Raw genomic sequence first — 20194 nt, forward strand, 5'->3', positions numbered from 1 at the left:
TATGGTTATAGTATTGGTTTTTTGGTTTCTAGTATGCTGGTGTTACCTGTGTATTGTGGTGGGGTTGGGCTGTCCTGGTGACAGTCGATGGCTCCTGTCTCCTCATACACCTCGTTGGTCTCCTGGCCTTTCTGGCCCTCGGCCCCTGCCGCCTTGGCCCCCTGTTTCAGCACCTGGTTCCTCTGGGTCTCAGGGGCCACCTTGTCATACGTGCTCCCGTTGGGGGCCACCATACTGCCCATCTCCACAGAAACCCCTGGGGCGGTGCTGTCGGGGCCAGTGTAGACGGGAGGTTGAGGGACGGGGGACAGGGACTCTCTCAGGACGGTGTACTCGTACGTGATGTAAGGGATACGACCATTCTGGTTCCACACCTATGAGGAGACAAAATAGTGAGTGAGGGGAGGGGGGGGGTCAGACGGATTCTTTGGATTAAATGATGTTGGTTATACTTCTCTTTTACAGTGGCTTACACCAGAGGTAATGCTCTACGTAATAAACTACATCGTGCACAAATACAGCACAGTCAACCAGAATTATTACTGACCTTTTTTTTGATGACTTAAGAGAGAACATGCAAGCAGCAGAGACAGACCAGCATAGCACCAGAGACCGAGAGCTCACCCATTCCCTCCTCCCTCCTATCAAACTCAGTCAATTGCACATATACAGTAAATACTGTACAGTACATGACTGCTGTTAGAGTCAGCCGCCTAGCCTGCCTGCACTCATTCAGACATGGGGCTGGATTGCCAGTGAGTGAGGCCATGAAAGAAAAGATAAGATACATGTACACTATTGACGTTTTACTGTGTAACGCATTAACACGAAAAGATGCGCAATGAAACTGAAGGAGCATTATCAGTTTGCAGGTATCTATCTTGCAGAACTTTTCCTTCTTGTACCCTGCACCTGCAAGCTACTGGATACGTGTACACTACTTCTAAACTAGACATTACCCAGAGGCCCTGGCTGCCAGATGAGGGGAGGGAGCAGAGCAGACCTCAGCAGGCTACAGTACCAGAACATTGATGGCCTGGTCGATGGGCCCTTTGGCTACGATGTACTCGATCCCCGTCTCATACACATCCATGGGCCGCCGGTACTTGAAGACGGTCCCCGCCGCATGGAAGTTCTGGGGGCTGTCCACCTTGTAGTTCCCATTGAAGAAGAAGTTCCCCGCCTGATCGGTCACAGCTGTGGGGGGATAGGATAGAACATAGTCTCATTGAGGGGATGGAGGACGATTGGACGAGGACCGGTTGGTTGACTCTACAGAAAAGGTCATATCTCTGATGTTCACCGTACACTGGAATTTCTCCTCCCCATACATGACCATAAATGGATACAGTCAATTCAAGAGATCGCGAAGGAAGTAAAAGTATATACAGTTGAAGTCGGAAGTTTACATCCACTTAGGTTGAAGTCATTAAAACTCGTTTTTCAACCACTCCACAAATTTCTTGTTAACAAACTATAGTTTTGGCAAGTCGGTTAGGACATCTACTTTGTGCATGACACAAGTAATTTTTCCAACAATTGTTTACAGACAGATTATTTCACTTATAATTCACTGTATCACAATTCCAGTGGGTCAGAAGTTTACATACACTAAGTTGACTGTGCCTTTAAACAGCTTGGAAAATTCCAGAAAATTGATGTCATGGCTTTAGAAGCTTCTGATAGGCTAATTGACATCATTTGAGTCAATTGGAGGTGTACCTGTGGATGTATTTCAAGGCCTACCTTCAAATTCAGTGCCTCTTTGCTTGACATCATGGGAAAATCAAAAGAAATCAGCAAAGACCTCAGAAAAAAATTGTAGACCTCCACAAGTCTGATTCATCCTTGGGAGCAATTTCCAAATGCCTGAAGGTACCACGTTCATCTGTACAAACAATAGTACGCAAGTATAAATACCATGGGACCACGCAGCCGCAATACCGCTCAGGAAGGAGACAAGTTCTGTCTCCTAGAGATGAACGTACTTTGGTATGAAACGTACAAATCAATCCCAGAACAACAGCAAAGGACCTTGTGAAGTTGCTGGAGGAAACAGGTACAAAATTATCTATATCCACAGTCCTATACTGACATAACCTGAAAGGCCGCTCAGCAAGGAAGAAGTGACCGCTCCAAAACCGCCATAAAAAAGCCAGACTACGGTTTGCAACAGCATGTGAGGACAAAGATCTTACTTTTTGGAGAAATGTTCTCTGGTCTGATGAAACAAAAATAGAACTGTTTGGCCATAATGAACATCGTTATGTTTGGAGGAAAAAGGGGGATGCTTGCAAGCCGAAGAACACCATCCCAACCGTGAAGCACGCGGGTGGCAGCATCATGCTGTGAGTGTGCTTTGCTGCAGGAGGGACTGGTGCTCTTCACAAAATAGATGGCATCATGAGGTAGGAAAATTATGTGGATATATTGAAGCAACATCTCAAGACATCAGTCAGGAAGTTAAAGCTTGGTAGCAAATGGATCTTCCAAATGGACAATGACCCCAAGCATACTTCCAAAGTTGTGGCAAAATGGCTTAAGGACAACAAAGTCAAGGTGTTGGAGTGGCCATCACAAAGCCCTGACCTAAATCCTATAGAAAATGTGTGGGCAGAACTGAAAAAGCGTGTGCGAGCAAGGAGGCCTACAAACCTGACTCGGTTACACCAGCTCTGTCAGGAGGAGTGGGAAGCTTGTGGAAGGATACCCAAAATGTTTGACCCAAGTTAAACAATTTAAAGGCAATGCTACCAAATACTAATTCAGTGTATGTAAACTTCTGACCCACTGGGAATGTGATGAAAGAAATAAAAGCTGAAATAAATCATTCTCTCTACTATTATTTTGACATTTCACTTTCTTAAAATAAAGTGGTGATCCTAACTAACGTAAGACAGGGAATTTTTACTAGGATTAAATGTCAGGAATTGAAAACTGAGTTTAAATGTATTTGGCTAAGGTGTATGTAAACTTCCGACTTCAACTGTAGATCATCAGAGATGAATTTCAGTTGATTAATGTACTTCCTTTACTGACTTCCCACTGTCAAGATTAATAGGGATCCCATTGCTGGGGAGAAAATATCCTTTGTATTTTCTGAAAATCTTGGATAAATGTTTTGCACCTTCTATGCAAGAGATGTGTGTATACATGGCATAGTGAGCAGGATAAGAAGGAAGTACCCACCCAAAACATCAGCTGACTTCTTCCTCTCAATGATCTGAATGTCCCAGGAGCCCTCAGGGATTGATGTGATGAAGGAGTAACCTTGGAGACAGGAAACATTATGATGACTCCATTTTACCTGCAACTAAATAGCCTGAACATCAGAAGAGTTGGCTAAAGAAGCACATATTGAGCTTGTTGTCAGACTAACCGGCTATAGTTCTCTTTCAGAGACATATTTGTGGGGCTCGTCCCAGATAGGTGTGTTCAAGGTTTGGAATAGATGGAGAGACATATCTTCTCCATCAGTACCCTCTATCCATGCCACCCACCCACCCATCCATCAGTACCCTCTACCCATGCCACCCACCCACCCATCCATCAGTACCCTCTATCCATGCCACCCACCCACCCATCCATCAGTACCCTCTATCCATGCCACCCACCCACCCATCCATCAGTACCCTCTATCCATGCCACCCACCCACCCATCCATCAGTACCCTCTATCCATGCCACCCACCCACCCATCCATCAGTACCCTCTATCCATGCCACCCACCCACCCACCCATCCATCCACACACCCAAACTATCTCAGTTAGTGGTTGAGGTTGAACACACTCCTACCCAAAGTGGTGGCCCCGCGGCGGAAATTTCCATTGACCCTGCTGCAGCTGCTGCCATCCCCCTGACACACACCACACTTATCCAGCATGTTGGGCGAGAAAAGTACTCCATCACACCCGATTGGCTGCAGAAATGATGTTAAGACAAACAGGATGATTATCATTTTGAATCATTAAAGCACATGCAAAGCAAGTTGAACGTATGACACACACGGAATATAGCAAGTAAACGGAATTATTTTATTGACACTATCATGTGACCAGGATAATAAGCATTTCGGCCATTCTCACAGAATATGCAAAGCAACCTCCTCAGCAGATGAAGAAACAAGCGTTCCCTGACCTCACATCTGCCGTCCACACAGACCCCTCTGTAGTTGCTGTACTTGCAGGACGTTCCGTCCCGAGCGGGAACCATCAGCTGTCTCTGGCCGTCGGCCGTGGTGCAGTGCAGGTCACATGGGTTACTGGAGATATGGACATAGTCATCTGTAGATGGATGGATACAAAGGTCAGTCACGGTGTAATAACGAGCTTCGAGGACAGGCCACACAGGAGGGAATGACACAGAGCTGAGTGGGTTTATTATGGGTGTCTTACCCGGATACAGGGGTTTCCAGTGGTAGTTCCTGCCATTGTAGACCTGTGAGTTGAACGACCAGCACTGTTCTTCCCTGAAGCTTCTCCCAGAGGAAGGGCAGTCCTGCACAAGAAAGAAAATATACACACACTTTTCTGCCTGCTCCATGTATTTTTAATTTTAGAATAGTTTTACAATATATTATGAAAGGGTGTGACAACGTGTGACAACTCTAGGACAAAAGGCTGTTCACCCTGTACCTCTCCAGGACCAGGGTTTGTGGCCGCTGTACTAAACCTTAAGCAATTTGAATCTCAATTGATTACAAAAAAAGCTGTGTGGTCTACATTGACTTCTGCATCATAGGCTTCGGGTTGTGGGGTGTTGGGGTCAACATGTATTTTGCTAACGGCAGGAAACGGGGTGGCAGTAATAGATGCGCGCTAACCTTGGTGTTACAGAGGAGGTATTTCTTCGAAGTGCCAGTGCAGGTCATGTTGTCTCTAGCAGCGGCTGCTTTCTTTCTTTGGATAGAAAATGAATGAAATTTAGTAAATTTAGTAAATCAGATTTAGTAAATCTGCATGTTGAGATTTGAAGATAAATAACACATCTATTGAGTAAAATTGAATAGAACAGAGCAGTATAGAATAGAAACTGTCTGTCAGCGGACTGACCTCTGTTTGAGACAGTGCCTCTCCTGGGACATGACCCCTCCTCCGCAGGTGCGTGTGCAGGCGGTCCACTTGGCCCACTCCCCCCACCAGTATGTGGTGGACTCCAGCTCGTCCTCCAGACTGTTGGAGGCTGCCCCTTCCTCCTAGACACAACACAGAACCCTTAGAGAGAAGCAGCAGAACAGGGCCCTGTACACACTGTGACTAATTATAAGCATGTCTAGCCACTCTGCCAATCTGGGTTAAGTGGAGACAAGTGATATGTACTGTGCTCTCCTTGTAAAAGGTGTGAGAGAAAACAGCTGTGGGTTTTAATAAGAAGACATGTAACAAAGAATAGTCTGGAGATGCGAGGGCCAGAAAGAGGGAGCAAAGAGTGAGTGAGGGAACAACTGGCAAATAGAGAAGAAGAGAAAGACAGACCAACAGACAAGCAGTGTGACTGACTGACTGAAATGATGCCAGTGATAGAGAGTGTGTGTGTGTGTAAGAGAGAGGCCTGAGTTGGGCGAGCATGTACCATGTAGAGAAAGAGAGAACGAGAGTGGGACAGCGTACCTGTCCCCTGGTTGAGAGGTTCCCTACAGACAGAGCCAGGGTGAGAAACCCCAGTAGCACCAGGCTGGTCTCCCCACATTGTTCCCACGACCAGATCCTCATCCTGACACGATCAAATATACAGAAAGACCTCAATGGGACAGAAAGGTGGGAGCTGAAGACTCACACCGATAAACCTGAACTAGGTACAGACAAACAGGATGGGAAGAACACTGTGAAAATGAAAAGACATCTTTAATGAACTTACATTGATATATCTGATACAGCAGACTCCTAACTAGGGCATAATGCACTGTACGATTAGTGCGAAGTAAACTCAGTTCACAGATCACCAGTCCCAATTCAAATACAACATTTGAATATCTGTATGCTGTGATATAAAACAGGCTTTTATAACAGTCCTTAGCTTTTGCGTATATCAGGGATCTACTGTCCTTGCAGTGAGAGCACTTAAAAGTGTTTCAGAGGAAACATATTCGTGCCACATCTGTGTGGGCTTCAACGTAAATGTCTTCAGACTTTTTAGTGCACTGGCAATCACTGTGTACTTGGATGAAAACCTTCAGACGCAGTCAGGTGGTGACAAAGACAGGCTGTTGAGTGAGCACAGGTGTTGGAGACAGGATTTGGAACATGGAAGCAGCATGTAAAACAAGTCTCAGTGCTGGAGTGACTAAGGTAAGTTTCCTAACTGAAGGCCTAGCCTTCCACACAGGTAGGCCTTTGTTTCCTCCACCTTAGTGTGAATGCACCGGCTGCCCCAGACGTTTACTGTAAGGTAACACACACACGTTCATGCAAACACACACACACACACACACACACACACACACACACACACACACACACACACACACACACACACACACACACACACACACACACACACACACACACACACACACACACACACACACACACACACGTGATACACACATCCAGTCAGTGACATACACACGCTCTGACTCTAGAAAAGGCCCCCTTGCACATCCCCCTGTCCCACCTCTCCTCCTCATCAGGCCCACAACTCCAGTTAGGTAGGCTTCTTAAAATAAGCAAACAGATCGTCTAGCCCTGTTTGCAGTCTGGCTTTTTCTGGCACTAAATATTGGTGACAGGTGTCTTAAACTACCCGCTGGAACACCTGGAGTTCATTATCCTCCCAGACACAGCTGGAACGTGTCCAGCTGCCAAACTCTCTCGCTCTCTTTTTCTCTCTCTCCCTCTCTCTCCCTCTCCCATGCTCTCTTTCTCGCTCTCCCTTTCTCTCTCTCCCACAGACCACGCAGTCTGTCGCCGTCGAGACAGGCCTTCCTCCTCACATGGCTTCACAGGGCCACAGAGGAGAGTAAACACAGCCCTGCGCCTCTCCCCCTAGCCACACCCCCCTGCGTCCCCCTTTCCCCTCCCGGCCCTCTGCCCCCCTGGGGCCCCTGTTCAGGGGAGGAGGGGTGTTTTTCTTTCGCAAGGCAGCAGACAGACAGCAGGCTATCCCTGGGGAGGCTGTGGGGAGCTGGGGCCGGTCGGATCGGGGCTGTCTGGTCTGGATGGAAGGCCCAGGCAGACGCATCCTTTCTGGAAGAGCTGTTTAACCAGACTGGGGCTCCTTCCTCCTTCGTCCTTTCTGGAGGAGCTGTTTAACCAGACTGGGGCTCCTTCCTCCTTCGTCCTTTCGTAGCAGCCTTCTCACGTTCATATGTGAAGTGGAAAATTGATGTTGCTCCCACTCAATCGCCCGTTGCTCTCCACGAGTCCTTGACCTCGCTCTGCTTATACAAAGTGCACACAGAGGCATGGCTGAGAGAAGGAGAGGAGAGGACACTGGTGTTTTGGAGTGGAGAGAGAGAGAGTGCATGTGGTATGTATTTGCAGAATGAGTGACATTTTAGACATTGTTTCGAGTAAACACCACTTTGGGGACTCAGTCCTCTTTGTGATAGAGGGCCTTCCACTAGTTTGTTCCACACCTCATTCTGCGTACATTGTTTTCCCTCAGTGACCATAACAGCAATTGATGTGTCCTTTGTGAGTAATGGTCTAGCTACCAAATACTTCTCCTTCACACTGAGGCACTTCCGAACAGCCTACCTTCCTCAGAGCAGCTGTTGGGAATTCCTCCTTTACCTGGGAAACTTCCTGGAGCTGTGTCATTAACAGGAAAAAGATGGAGGTGGATCGTGGATCATCTCACTAGTGCCACTCTATTCATTTCCCTATGTATTCGTTGTTCTGATACGGTACATTTCCCTATGTATTCGTTGTTCTGATACGGTACATTTCCCTATGTATTCGTTGCTCTGATACGGTACATTTCCCTATGTATTCGTTGCTCTGATACGGTACATTTCCCTATGTATTCGTTGTTCTGATACGGTACATTTCCCTATGTATTCGTTGCTCTGATACGGTACATTTCCCTATGTATTCGTTGTTCTGATACGGTACATTTCCCTATGTATTCGTTGCTCTGATACGGTACATTTCCCTATGTATTCGTTGCTCTGATATGGTACATTTCCCTATGTATTCGTTGCTCTGATACGGTACATTTCCCTATGTATTCGTTGTTCTGATACGGTACATTTCCCTATGTATTCGTTGCTCTGATACGGTACATTACCCTATGTATTCGTTGTTCTGATACGGTACATTTCCCTATGTATTCGTTGTTCTGATATGGTACATTTCCTCATGTATTGGTTGTTCTGATACGGTACATTTCCTTATGTATTCGTTGTTCTGATACGGTACATTTCCCTATGTATTCGTTGTTCTGATACGGTACATTTCCCTATGTATTCGTTGTTCTGATACGGTACATTTCCCTATGTATTCGTTGTTCTGATACGGTACATTTCCCTATGTATTCGTTGTTCTGATACGGTACATTTCCCTATGTATTCGTTGTTCTGATACGGTACATTTCCCTATGTATTCGTTGCTCTGATACGGTACATTTCCCTATGTATTCGTTGCTCTGATACGGTACATTTCCCTATGTATTCGTTGCTCTGATACGGTACATTTCCCTATGTATTCGTTGTTCTGATATGGTACATTTCCCTATGTATTCGTTGTTCTGATATGGTACATTTCCATGTGCATTTTTCCCAAAAAAAACAATCACCACTCCTTTAACTCCAAGCAATTCACTCATTTCACTCTTGTAAAACACAATATTACAGAATGTACACGCACTCTCTCTTAAACTGGTGCTTGATGCTTGACTGACGCCACAATCATGGTGTCATCACTTGTGTACATTTTCTACTCAAGGTTCTAATTCTGCTGCAGTCGCCTCTCCAAGAACCAGATCTGATCATCTTCACACTTTTAACTGGATCCCTATGACCTAGACATGACTGAACCCTTGTCTTTCTCAGGTAGAACAACTTACATCATCAGAACACAATGCATTTGGTAAACTATATGACACATTATCACCTTTCCAAATCACAGTTCCATTGTGGAGCACCAAATTATTACATCACTCTCAGAAATTGAATTAGCATGAAACTGAGCCTTCACCTCATCAGTCTCTCCCACAGCAACAGAGAGCTCTCCAGACAGAGTCTGGCAACAGCACACACACACACATACACACACGCACACACACACACACCGCTGTAGGAAAGTAAACATCATTGTGAGGATTTGTTTTGGTCTGGAACAGGAGACAAGTCCCATTGGCTCGCCTGCCACCTCACAAAACGCCAGACACACACACAGAATCACATATGAACACACACACATACACACACACTTATACACACTTAAACACACAGACAGGCTGGAGGAGTGTAAATATTTGCCCACTCACCTAGCTGCAGTCCAGGGGCCGCCGAGCTGTGTGATGCCGGGTCAGAGTGGGTGGTGTGGTGGTGGTGGTGCTGTAGAGATGTGTGTGCAGAGGGAGAGAGAGGGAGAGAGGTAAGGTGTGTGCCTTGCATCCCTCTTCCCCTCCCTCCCTCAGCCCCTCTCCTCCCCCCCCCCCCCCCCCCCCCACCCCCCACCCCTCCTCCTCCGAGCAGCAGGAAGAGAGTGGCAGTAGGGAGGAACGCCTAGACAAACAGGAGGCTCCTGCCCAGTGCCAAGCACCGGGGTCTGCCTCTCCTGCCTCTGCTGCTGCTGTATGTGGTGGGGACTCTGTCCCATTGACAGCCCAAAGCCAAGCCTGGCAGCTCAACTCTCTCTCTCTGCTCTCCCCTCCACTCCACTTCGCTCCACTGGCAGACAGACAGAGGAAGTCGCTGTTTCCCACAGTGTGACCCCCCATACCCCCTACCCTACCCCCCACATCCCCTCCCATCACCCCATCACCCCATCTTATCAGTCCCCCTCACGTCCTTTGTTCCATCTCCTCCTCAGATGCTGGTTGTCTTGCCCTGTGTGCTCCCCTCTTTCATCTCATATGTTTCTATATGGAGAGAACACACCTGGAAATGGCCTACCTATGTCATGAGTTTCAGAGCAGGCCTTTACCTATTTCTGAGGTGAATCCAGAATATCTCAACAAATATTTCCATTAGAAAGCATATGCATATCGAAAGCTACATGAACCAAGAGTGAACGAAAAAGAGAAAAACAAATCTATGGTGAAAGTGAGAGAGTTTGAGTCTCTAGAATGTATTGAGCAGCACAGAGAGAAAGAGAGAGAGACAGAGGTTGAGTCTCTAGAATGTATTGAACAGCACAGAGAGAAAGAGAGACACACAGAGGTTTAGTCTCTAGAATGTATTGAGCAGCACAGAGAGAAAGAGAGACACACAGAGGTTGAGTCTCTAGAATGTATTGAGCAGCACAGAGAGAAAGAGAGACACACAGAGGTTGAGTCTCTAGAATGTATTGAGCAGCACAGAGAGAAAGAGAGACACACAGAGGTTGAGTCTCTAGAATGTATTGAGCAGCACAGAGAGAAAGAGAGACACACAGAGGCTGAGTCTCTAGAATGTATTGAGCAGCACAGAGAGAAAGAGACACACAGAGGTTGAGTCTCTAGAATGTATTGAGCAGCACAGAGAGAAAGAGAGACACACAGAGGTTGAGTCTCTAGAATGTATTGAGCAGCACAGAGAGAAAGAGAGACACACAGAGGTTGAGTCTCTAGAATGTATTGAGCAGCACAGAGAGAAAGAGAGACACACAGAGGTTGAGTCTCTAGAATGTATTGAGCAGCACAGAGAGAAAGAGAGACACACAGAGGTTGAGTCTCTAGAATGTATTGAGCAGCACAGAGAGAACGAGAGAGACATACACAGAGGTTGAGTCTCTAGAATGTATTGAGCAGCACAGAGAGAAAGAGAGACACACAGAGGTTGAGTCTCTAGAATGTCTCGAGCAGCACAGAGAGAACGAGACACACAGAGGTTGAGTCTCTAGAATGTATTGAGCAGCACAGAGAGAACGAGAGAGACATACACAGAGGTTGAGTCTCTAGAATGTCTCGATCAGCACAGAGAGAACGAGAGAGACATACACAGAGGTTGAGTCTCTAGAATGTCTCGAGCAGCAGGGAGAGAGAGAGTGACGGATGCCGGGACAGGGAGGACCACCATGCCTGCCCACGACGTCTGCACCCAGCAGCCACATGTTCTCTCTGTTGCGCTGCCTCGGTGTCTGCTACGTGCATTAGGCCTGCTCTGCTACACTACACTGCTAGGCATCAATCACATCCTCCATGCCATCACAGATTTATATGGTGATAGACATACAGTAGTTCAGGGGGAGAACTGCACAGTCTGCAAGTCAAGAAGCATTCTCTCTCTCTCTCTCTCTCTCTCTCTCTCTCTCTCTCTCTCTCTCTCTCTCTCTCTCTCTCTCTCTCTCTCTCTCTCTCTCTCTCTCTCTCTCTCTCTCTCTCTCTCTCTCTCTCTCTCTCTCTCTCTCTCTCTCTCTCTCTCTCTCTCTCTCTCTCTCTCTCTCTCTCTCTCTCTCTCTCTCTCTCTCTCTCTCTCTCTCTCTCTCTCTCTCTCTCTCTCTCTCTCTCTCTCTCTCTCTCTCTCTCTCTCTCTCTCTCTCTCAATTCAATTCAATTCAAGGGGCTTTATTGGCATGGGAAACATGTGTTAACATTGCCAAAGCAAGTGAGGTAGGTAATATACAAAAGTCAAATAAACAATAAAAATGAACAGTAAACATTACACATACAGAAGTTTCAAAACAATAAAGACATTACAAATGTCATATTATATATATGCAGTGTTGTAACAATGTCTCTCTCTCTCTCTCTAAGTAGAGGAGGAAAACAGAGGAAATGAGTCGTGGAGGGCTAACAATAGTCCCTAGGTGTTGTGTTGTGTGGAGAAACATTTTGGAGACATTTTGGTTAGTGACAAGAAAAAACAGAGTGTGTTTTTTCCCCTCCACAGATGTTGGAAAATAAATATACACTGTTTAAATCGATGACACTCTTTCAGTGAGAGAAAGGTTCTAGAATAAAAAGGTGTATTCTCAAACAGATATAACAATCCACGAAAAAACTCAATTTACTGTGTATTATCATTTCTATGTCTCAAATCGGAATTAAAAACCTATCTGAATTGTTTAGTGATAAACCTCTATTAATTTGTGAGATGTCTTTTACACATTCTATTTTAAACGGTTTCATTTCTCTTAAATGTATATCAGCTATCTAGGTACCTAGTAAATTGATTTCAGTCCATTTCAAAGGTTATGGTCTTATATTTTCAAATTCCAACCTATTTCTTCTGAGTTTAGAAGCACAGAGACTGCTCTTTTTCAGCGGGAGAGGAGAGGAGCTGTCATAAAATTCTCTGATGTCCTCTTGGCTCACAGCCCAGGTTTATTCAGGCTTGTACTGCACTTTAGACAGACACATTCATGCTCACAGACAGACAGACAAACAGGCAGGCAGCAAGTCAGACAGCCAGACAGATTGGCAGACCTACACATCATCAAGCAGATGACACAGACTGACACACACACAAAATACAACTACATACCTACATACCAACACACACACACACGTATGCACGTGCCCTGGAAATCATTTCTCAATGGGGAGTAGAGCACAATGCACTCGCAATAACAGTTTATACACAAAACGATTCTATACTATTCTATATACTATACTATTCTATAAGTATATCTATGTTATTTTCCAAATATACAGTGCATTTGGAAAATATTCAGACCCCATGACTTTTTCCACATTTTGTTACGTTACAGCCTTACTCAAAAATGGATTACATTTTTTGAAAGTCCTCATCAATCTACACACAATACCACATAATGATGAAGCAAAAACAGGGTTTTAGAAATGTTGGCAAATTTATAACAAATAAAAAACAGAAGTACCTTATTTACATAAGTATTCAGACCCTTTGATATGAGACTCGAAATTGAGCTCAGGTGCATCTTTTTTCCATTGATCATCCTTGAGATGTTACTACAACTTGATTGGAGTCCACCTGTGGTAAGATCAATTGATTGGACATGATTCGGAAAGGCACACACCTGTCTATATAAGGTCCAACAGTTAACATTGCATGCCATAGAAAGAAAATCAAGCCATGAACTCGAAGGAATTGTCCGTAGAGCTCTGAGACAGCATTGTGTCGAGGTACAGATCCGGGGAAGGGTACCAAAACATGTCTGCAGCACTGAACGTCCCCAAGAACACTGTGGCCTCCATCATTCTTAAAATAGAAGATGTTTGGAACCACCCAAAACTCTTCCTAGAGCTGGCTACCCGGCAAAACTGAGCAATTGGGGGAGAAGGGCCTTGGTCAGGGAGGTGACCAAGAACCAGAGTTTCACTCTGACAGAACTCCAGAGTTCCTCTGTGGAGATGGGAGAACCTTCCAGAAGGACAACCATCTCTGCAGTACTCAACCAATCAGGCCTTTATGGTAGAGTGGCCAGACGGAAGCCACTCCTCAGTAAAAGGCACATGACAGCCCGCTTGGAGTTTGCCAAAAAGGCACCTAAAGGACTCTCAGACCATGAGAAACAAGAATCTCTGGTCTGATAAAACCAAGCTTGAATTCTTTGGCCTGAATGCCAAGAGTCATGTCTGGAGGAAACCTGGCACCATCACTATGGTGAAGCATGGTGGTGGCAGCATCATGCTGTGGGGATGTTTTTCAGCAGCAGGGACTGGGAAACTAATCAGGATCGAGGGAAAGATGAAGGGAGAGAAGTACAGAGAGATCCTTGATGAAAACCTGCTCCAGAGTACTCAGGATCCCAGACTGGGGCAAAGGTTCACCTTCCAACAGAACAACGACCCTAAGCACACAGCCAAGACACCGCAGGAGTGGCTTCGGGACAAGTCTCTGAATGTCCTTGAGAGGCCCAGCCAGAGCCTGGACTTGAACGCGATCAAACATCTCTGGAGAGACCTGAAAATAGCTGTGCAGCGACGCTCCCCATCCAATCTGACAGAGCTTGAGAGGATCTGCAGAGAAGAATGGGAGAAACTCCCCAAATACAGGTGTGCCAAGCTTGTAGCTTCATACCCAAGAAGATGCGAGGTTGTAATCTCTGCCAAAGATGCTTCAACAAAGTACTGAGTAAAGGGTCTGAATACTTATGTAAATGTAATATTTCCGTTTTTTATACATTTGTAAACATTTCAAAAAACCTGTTTTTGTTTTGTTATTATGGGATATTATGTGTATTATGTGTAAATATTAAAACAAATATATATTTAATCAATTTTAGAAGGCTGTAAAGTAACAAAATGTGGAAAAAGTCAAGCGGTCTGAATACTTTCTGAATGCACTGTACTTTGGATACATTCACACAGCTTTAAAACTAATATATTTTTTGTAATTGTGCGCTCACAGAGAAGACTAACTAAAACATCTACTTTTCAATTATTTATAAAAGAACTAGAGGGCAGAGGGCAGAACTATTTATGAGAAAATCAAAAGGAAGCCCAGTGTTTTCTCAGATGCTTACAGGAAGTCCCTGGCTGCCACATTCCCACACTACCGTCCATGCCCATGTTTAGACAGGGACTGAGCAGGGGCATGGGCCTGCTGGGGTGAAAGTAACAATGACACACTTTCATTTTGTTAGCTATCCCCCTGCTCTCACATTGTACTCTCAACAAACTCAGCCCACGAACTTCAACCTCAGAATCCTGGGGCCAGCCCACCCCATTCCAGGGGTCATTCCAAATCCCAAAGGCTGTACAATGTATTGTTGTCTCTACCTTCTTGCCCTTTGTGCTGTTGTCTGTGCCCAATAATGTTTTTACCTTGTTTTGTGCTGCTACAATGTTGTGCTGCTGCCATGTTGTGTTGTCATGTGTTGCTGCCATGCTATGTTGTTGTCTTAGGTCTCTCTTTATGTAGTGATGTGTTGTCTCTCTTGTCGTGATGTGTGTTTTGTCCTATATTTTTTATTTATTTTACATTTTTAATCCCAGCCCCTATCCACGCAGGAGGCCTTTTGCTTTTTGGTAGGCTGTCATTGTAAATAAGAATTTGTTCTTAACTGACTTGCCTAGTTAAATAAAGGTTAAAAAATTAAAAAAATTAAAACTATGTGCTGGTATGGAGAGGACACTGACAGAGCACAGGGTCCAGCCAATAGGGGTCCCCAAGCCGAGCCTGAGAGTGCCGTTTTGACCATGTCCCGAGTGCTCATGTTACGGAGTCCCTCCAGGAATCTGAGGCGTGGGGTGTGTTCCCAACTACACTGCACCCTTTGTGTTCCCCCCGTCAGCCCCACAGGGCAGGTGCAACAGCTGAGCGGAGAGGAGAGGAGAGAAGGAACGAAGGAGAGAAGGAGAGGAGAGGGCAAGTGCTGCACCACCAGCTACTTCTAAAGGCTTAAAGAGCTCCCTCTCTACCGTGACCTCCTAATTTAATTAGATCCATGCGAGTTTTACATTTACTACTTCACAATTGGCTCTGGAAAAACATTGATCCCAATGTACAATACATACTCGTAGAAGTACTTTATGAGTGCTGCCTGGGGTGGACTGGTATTGCATGGTCACCATTGGCAAATTCAGACGAGCAGTGTTTCTGTGTATGGGACACTAACAGAGCCACTGCTAAAAAGTTGACTTGTCTGGAGTGACTGCCACAAGAGATGGAGGTTCTCAATAACAATCATACAACCACAACAAAACCCAGGCCAGCGCTTTGAATCTAACGTATGCCTCACCATTGACCTTGATAGGTTTGGTTTCTGAGCTTGAACTATTATTAATCATTAGTTATAAAAGAGACATGAGGGGTGTCATAATGAAGCTTGGGAGGGGCTGAGTGCCGGGAACACGGTCACACGTGGCGGTACTGATAAGAGGAGGAACCGTTTAAGGCCCATTTCACTCAGATCCCTGCCTAGCAATAAGGATGCAATGTTTAGCGATAAGGAGGAGACTCCACCCAAAGTGGGGTATGTATACTACCACGGGTGAAACCATGTGTTTGTCTGAATGCAGCTGTATTGACCCTCTGGGCAGAATTATCTTGGTTTTAAAGCTTTCATTGTATCCGTTGAGTTTGTACTCTGAAAATTAGAACCTAACAACCTGAAACACGACGCTTCACAAACATGCCGCAATGTCATGGCATGCGACCACTCTCCCCTCCCAGCCGTGCCTGCCAGACCTGGTATGCAGACAGCTGTCCTACGACGACAGCGCACATACACGCCTCGCTGGGGCAAATTAAAACTTTAAAGAGCTCCAACAGGACAGCTGTGTGTGTGAGAGTGTGTGTGGTGTGGTGCGGTGTACATTTCCCTGTCCACTTACCAGCTCTCTCATTTCACTGGCAGAGGACTAAGGGACTCAAGGACATCTTCCCATCCAGCGCTGCCAGATAGCCACAGAGCAGTACTACTGTAGACAGCCTGTATCAATATCAATTCAGCTGAGGTGTGATTATTGCTGGTTGAAAACTCGGATCAGATCAACCTATCATCTGCCACCATGGGAGCCTACATTGCCAAGATGCTGCTGCCCACCGTTAGTAGCCTGGTGTTCCTGCCTGCAGCCAGCGTGGCCACCAAGAGAGGCTTCCACATGGAGGCCATGGTCTACTTCTTCACCATGTTCTTCACCACGGTAAGAACCATGGCATGACGCTGAGATGTTGACAACGTGCATTACTGTATTATGGAGGCTGTCTGTGTGTTACTGACACTGCTTGTGAGTGGGGCTGTGTGTGTGTACTATACTTGTGAGTGGGGCTGTGTGTGTGTACTGTTCTTGTGAGTGGGGCTGAGTGTGTGTACTGTACTTGTGAGTGGGGCTGTGTGTGTGTGCTGTACTTGTGAGTGATTGTGTAGACAACTTCAAACAAGCTATGATTAGTACTGTAATACTGAAGAAAATGCATTGCACAGTGACCAGTGGAGGCTGCTGAGGGGAGGACGGCTCATAATAATGGCTGGAACGGAGCAGATGGAATGGCATCAAACCATGTGCTTGATGTATTTCATACCATTCCATCATTAAGCTCCAGCCATTACCACGAGCCCATCCTCCCCAAATAAAGGTGCCACCAACCTCCTGTGGTACAGTCCTTTGTACAGTCATTTGAGTCATTTCTTAGGGGTGCTTATGATTACAACCTAAAGTGTGGGTCTACTTTTACTTTGTGTTTCTGCTAACCTACCAGAGACAGGATGTCCTATCAGAACTGAAACGAACAGAAAGGAAGTGACTGTGTAATACTGTTGTACTTGAAACCCATGGGATGTGTTTAACCCTAGATTTACCATGCGTGTGATGGGCCAGGCCTCTCCATCATATGTTTCATGAAGTATGAGATCCTGGAGTACTTCAGCGTGTACGGAACAGCCATCTCGATCTGGGTCACACTGATAGGTGAGTGTAAACAGCACGCTGTTGTATCATGACACTTTAATGGCTTACCCTCAGAGTGACCTAAAACTATGTTCAGAGAGCTCGTGAGTTCTGCATTCAGTACCACTGAACAGTTGTTCGGAAGCATGTGCTGTGTCTGTCTCTCACTCTCCTGTACGCACACACAAACACAAACACACAAACACACACACGCACATACACACACACACACGCACACACACACACACTCTCTTCTCCAGCTTTAGGGGATTTTGATGAGCCAAAGCGTTCTACTCTGACCATGTTTGGGGTTTTGACCTGTGCTGTGAGGATCTACCAGGACCGCTGGGGCTATGGGATCTACTCTGGACCAATAGGATCAGCAGTATTCATAATCACTGTCAAATGGGTGTGTGAAGACAACTTACAATACGGCTATGACAAACACTGATAACGATATGCATTAATATGGTCATGTTTACAGTAATTTGATAAGAGATCTCATAATCTCGTCAATGTGAAATGTATACCTAAGTTCCTAACCTATTTTGTTGTAAACACATCTTGTGTATCATATTTCAGTTACAGAAAATGAAAGAGATAAGGGGCCTCTACCCCGAGAAGAGCGTATACACCCAACAGGTGGGACCAGGATGCTGCTTCGGTGCCCTGGCTCTGATGCTCCGCTTCTACTTTGAGGTATCAGAACATCTCCCTCCTTCCCCTCGCCGTTCACAATCAAGGCAATAACTAGATGGTCAACTGCAAATCACCTTGTTGAGATCTGTGTTTCGCTTGCACAAGTGGGAACAACATTGACATGGGGGGGGGGGACTTATCGATTTCAATTTGTGTACAGGAGTGGGACTACGCTTATGTCCACAGTTTCTACCACCTGTCTATGGCCGTGTCCTTCGTGCTGCTGCTACCCAAGAAGAACCGCTATGCAGGGACAGACAACCCCGCCAAGCTCAGCTGCTACACCCTCCTCTGCTGTGTATGTCACCCTTTATATCTCAACAATGCACAGGGTTTCAGTGCTATGAACACGTTGCATGACGTACAGAACAAGTTCATTTCAGCTTGCTCAATGAAAAGTTGGATTCTGCCTATAACTTAGATAATCAGTCACAGCGACTACAATGGTGCTTGTACCGGAGCTGCCATGTCTTTTACAGTTGAACAAACATACTTGCTGAATTGCTAGTCAGAGAAGGTGCTGTAAGCTCCTATTGTCACATTTGTTAAAAAAACATTTGTTGTCTCTCCAACTCTCCTTACCAAGGTTTCTCTAACTTTTCTCTCTGTACTATCAGACACCTTTTCCTGCTTCTACGAAGGAGAAGAAGGACAAGAAGAAGACCCCGTCTCGAACCATTTGGACCATTCCCACTGAGCGGCCTTGGACACGGGCCTGCAACTCACCAACTCTCCCTCTGTTCAACCCACCTAGTACACCTGTTAAGAAAGGATGGGAGATCATCAACACTACACCTGTTAAGAAAGCACTGGACATCAACACTACACCTGATAAGAAAGCACTGGACATCAACACTACACCTGATAAGAAAGCACTGGACATCAACACTACACCTGATAAGAAAGCACTGGACATCAACACTACACCTGATAAGAAAGCACTGGACATCAACACTACACCTGATAAGAAAGCACTGGATTTCACTACGCCTGTTAAGAAAGGATGGGAGATCATCAGTACTACACCTGTTAAGAAAGCACTGGACAACAGCACTAAAACTGTTAAGAGAGCACTGGACTTCAGCTGCACTAAACCAGTTGAGAAGGGACTGGACATCAGACTAGATATGAGCAGCACTAAACCTGTTCACAAAGGACTGGACATCAGCAAGCTCAAAGAACAGAATGGGTGGAAGTGACCCCACAAGACAGATAAACTTTTATGAGTCAGTTGGTCTTGGTGATGTCCAGAGAGAAAGCAAATAGAGAGAGAACGATGTCATACAATACAAGGTTACAGGAACACAGACATCATCCACGAAGGTCAGACCCTGGCCTGTGCCCTCAGGGAGACAAAGAGTATGGCTGTCTCTTCTGTCTGTACAGAAAACAGGAGAGAAGCCCTTTACTTCAAAACATGAGGAGAGTGACAGGGAGAAGGGTTCCTGAGGCAAGCCAGTAAAACTGACTGGAAAATTTGTGAGTAGCACAGGCGGCAGACATTTTTTCTCTCCAAGATGAATAAATTGTCTTTCAAATGTTTCTCAGGAGGGACCTTTCGTCTGCTGCTCTCTCTCTCTGAGAAAGGAACTATGCAGTTAAATTCAGTTATGAAAATTACAAGATTGTAAAAGCACATTTTACTCGCTTTATATATCCCCTAGGTGCCAAACATGTCATCTGGTGCATCAGACATTTGAGTGCAGCAGAATCCGGTCCAGACACTAGACTGTAAACCAACTGCAGCGTTTTAGAATGTTTAGAATGAGGTGGCAGGTATTTATTCCAGTATATTGAGTGACCAAGCAACTTCGACTTTGTATCCTTACTTTTCAGCCTCACTCTCGCTAACCGTTTTTATGATGAACTTTACATAATGCTTATTTATTGCAATGGGAAGGGTTTTATTTAACCGTGATGGTTTCACTATAATGTATGTAATTCTTTTTCAAATAAATGGTTGATGTTTCCTTTGATCTGATTCTGCATCGTTGTTTTATGTGTGGAATTGAGCAGACACCCCTCATGTGAAAATAACTACCTGTATCGGAGTGAATTTATTTTGCACAAGAACAGCTCTTTCACCATTGAT

At 45.4% G+C, this 20194-nt stretch overlaps 2 protein-coding genes across 3 annotated transcripts in view; one reads left to right on the forward strand and one right to left on the reverse strand.

Moving 5' to 3' along the window:
• adamtsl2 (ADAMTS-like 2) overlaps positions 1 to 20194 on the reverse strand; it is a 35784-nt gene that overhangs the window by 12231 nt on the left and 3359 nt on the right. The window contains exons 3-12 of one of the 2 annotated variants that reach the window (XM_071353581.1): positions 9430 to 9499; positions 5610 to 5712; positions 5052 to 5194; positions 4823 to 4898; positions 4395 to 4497; positions 4138 to 4283; positions 3796 to 3919; positions 3190 to 3270; positions 1022 to 1197; positions 47 to 374 (exon numbers count right to left, since the gene is read on the reverse strand). In XM_071353581.1, coding sequence (XP_071209682.1) covers positions 47 to 374; positions 1022 to 1197; positions 3190 to 3270; positions 3796 to 3919; positions 4138 to 4283; positions 4395 to 4497; positions 4823 to 4898; positions 5052 to 5194; positions 5610 to 5711 — 1279 coding nt within the window. In that variant the 5' untranslated portion in view covers position 5712; positions 9430 to 9499. Of the gene's footprint in view, positions 1 to 46; positions 375 to 1021; positions 1198 to 3189; positions 3271 to 3795; positions 3920 to 4137; positions 4284 to 4394; positions 4498 to 4822; positions 4899 to 5051; positions 5195 to 5609; positions 5713 to 9429; positions 9568 to 20194 lie in introns of those variants that run through there. The other variant, XM_071353583.1, reaches the window with a different exon arrangement.
• mymk (myomaker, myoblast fusion factor) lies at positions 16284 to 20078 on the forward strand. Its single transcript, XM_071353580.1, has 6 exons — positions 16284 to 16659; positions 17310 to 17424; positions 17664 to 17812; positions 17986 to 18102; positions 18263 to 18400; positions 18720 to 20078. The coding sequence occupies exons 1-6, from the start codon at positions 16525 to 16527 to the stop codon at positions 19299 to 19301; spliced, it is 1236 nt and encodes a 411-aa protein (XP_071209681.1). The 5' UTR covers positions 16284 to 16524; the 3' UTR covers positions 19302 to 20078.

This window comes from Salvelinus alpinus, chromosome 19 (assembly GCF_045679555.1).
Source record: "Salvelinus alpinus chromosome 19, SLU_Salpinus.1, whole genome shotgun sequence".
NCBI lineage: Eukaryota > Metazoa > Chordata > Actinopteri > Salmoniformes > Salmonidae > Salvelinus > Salvelinus alpinus.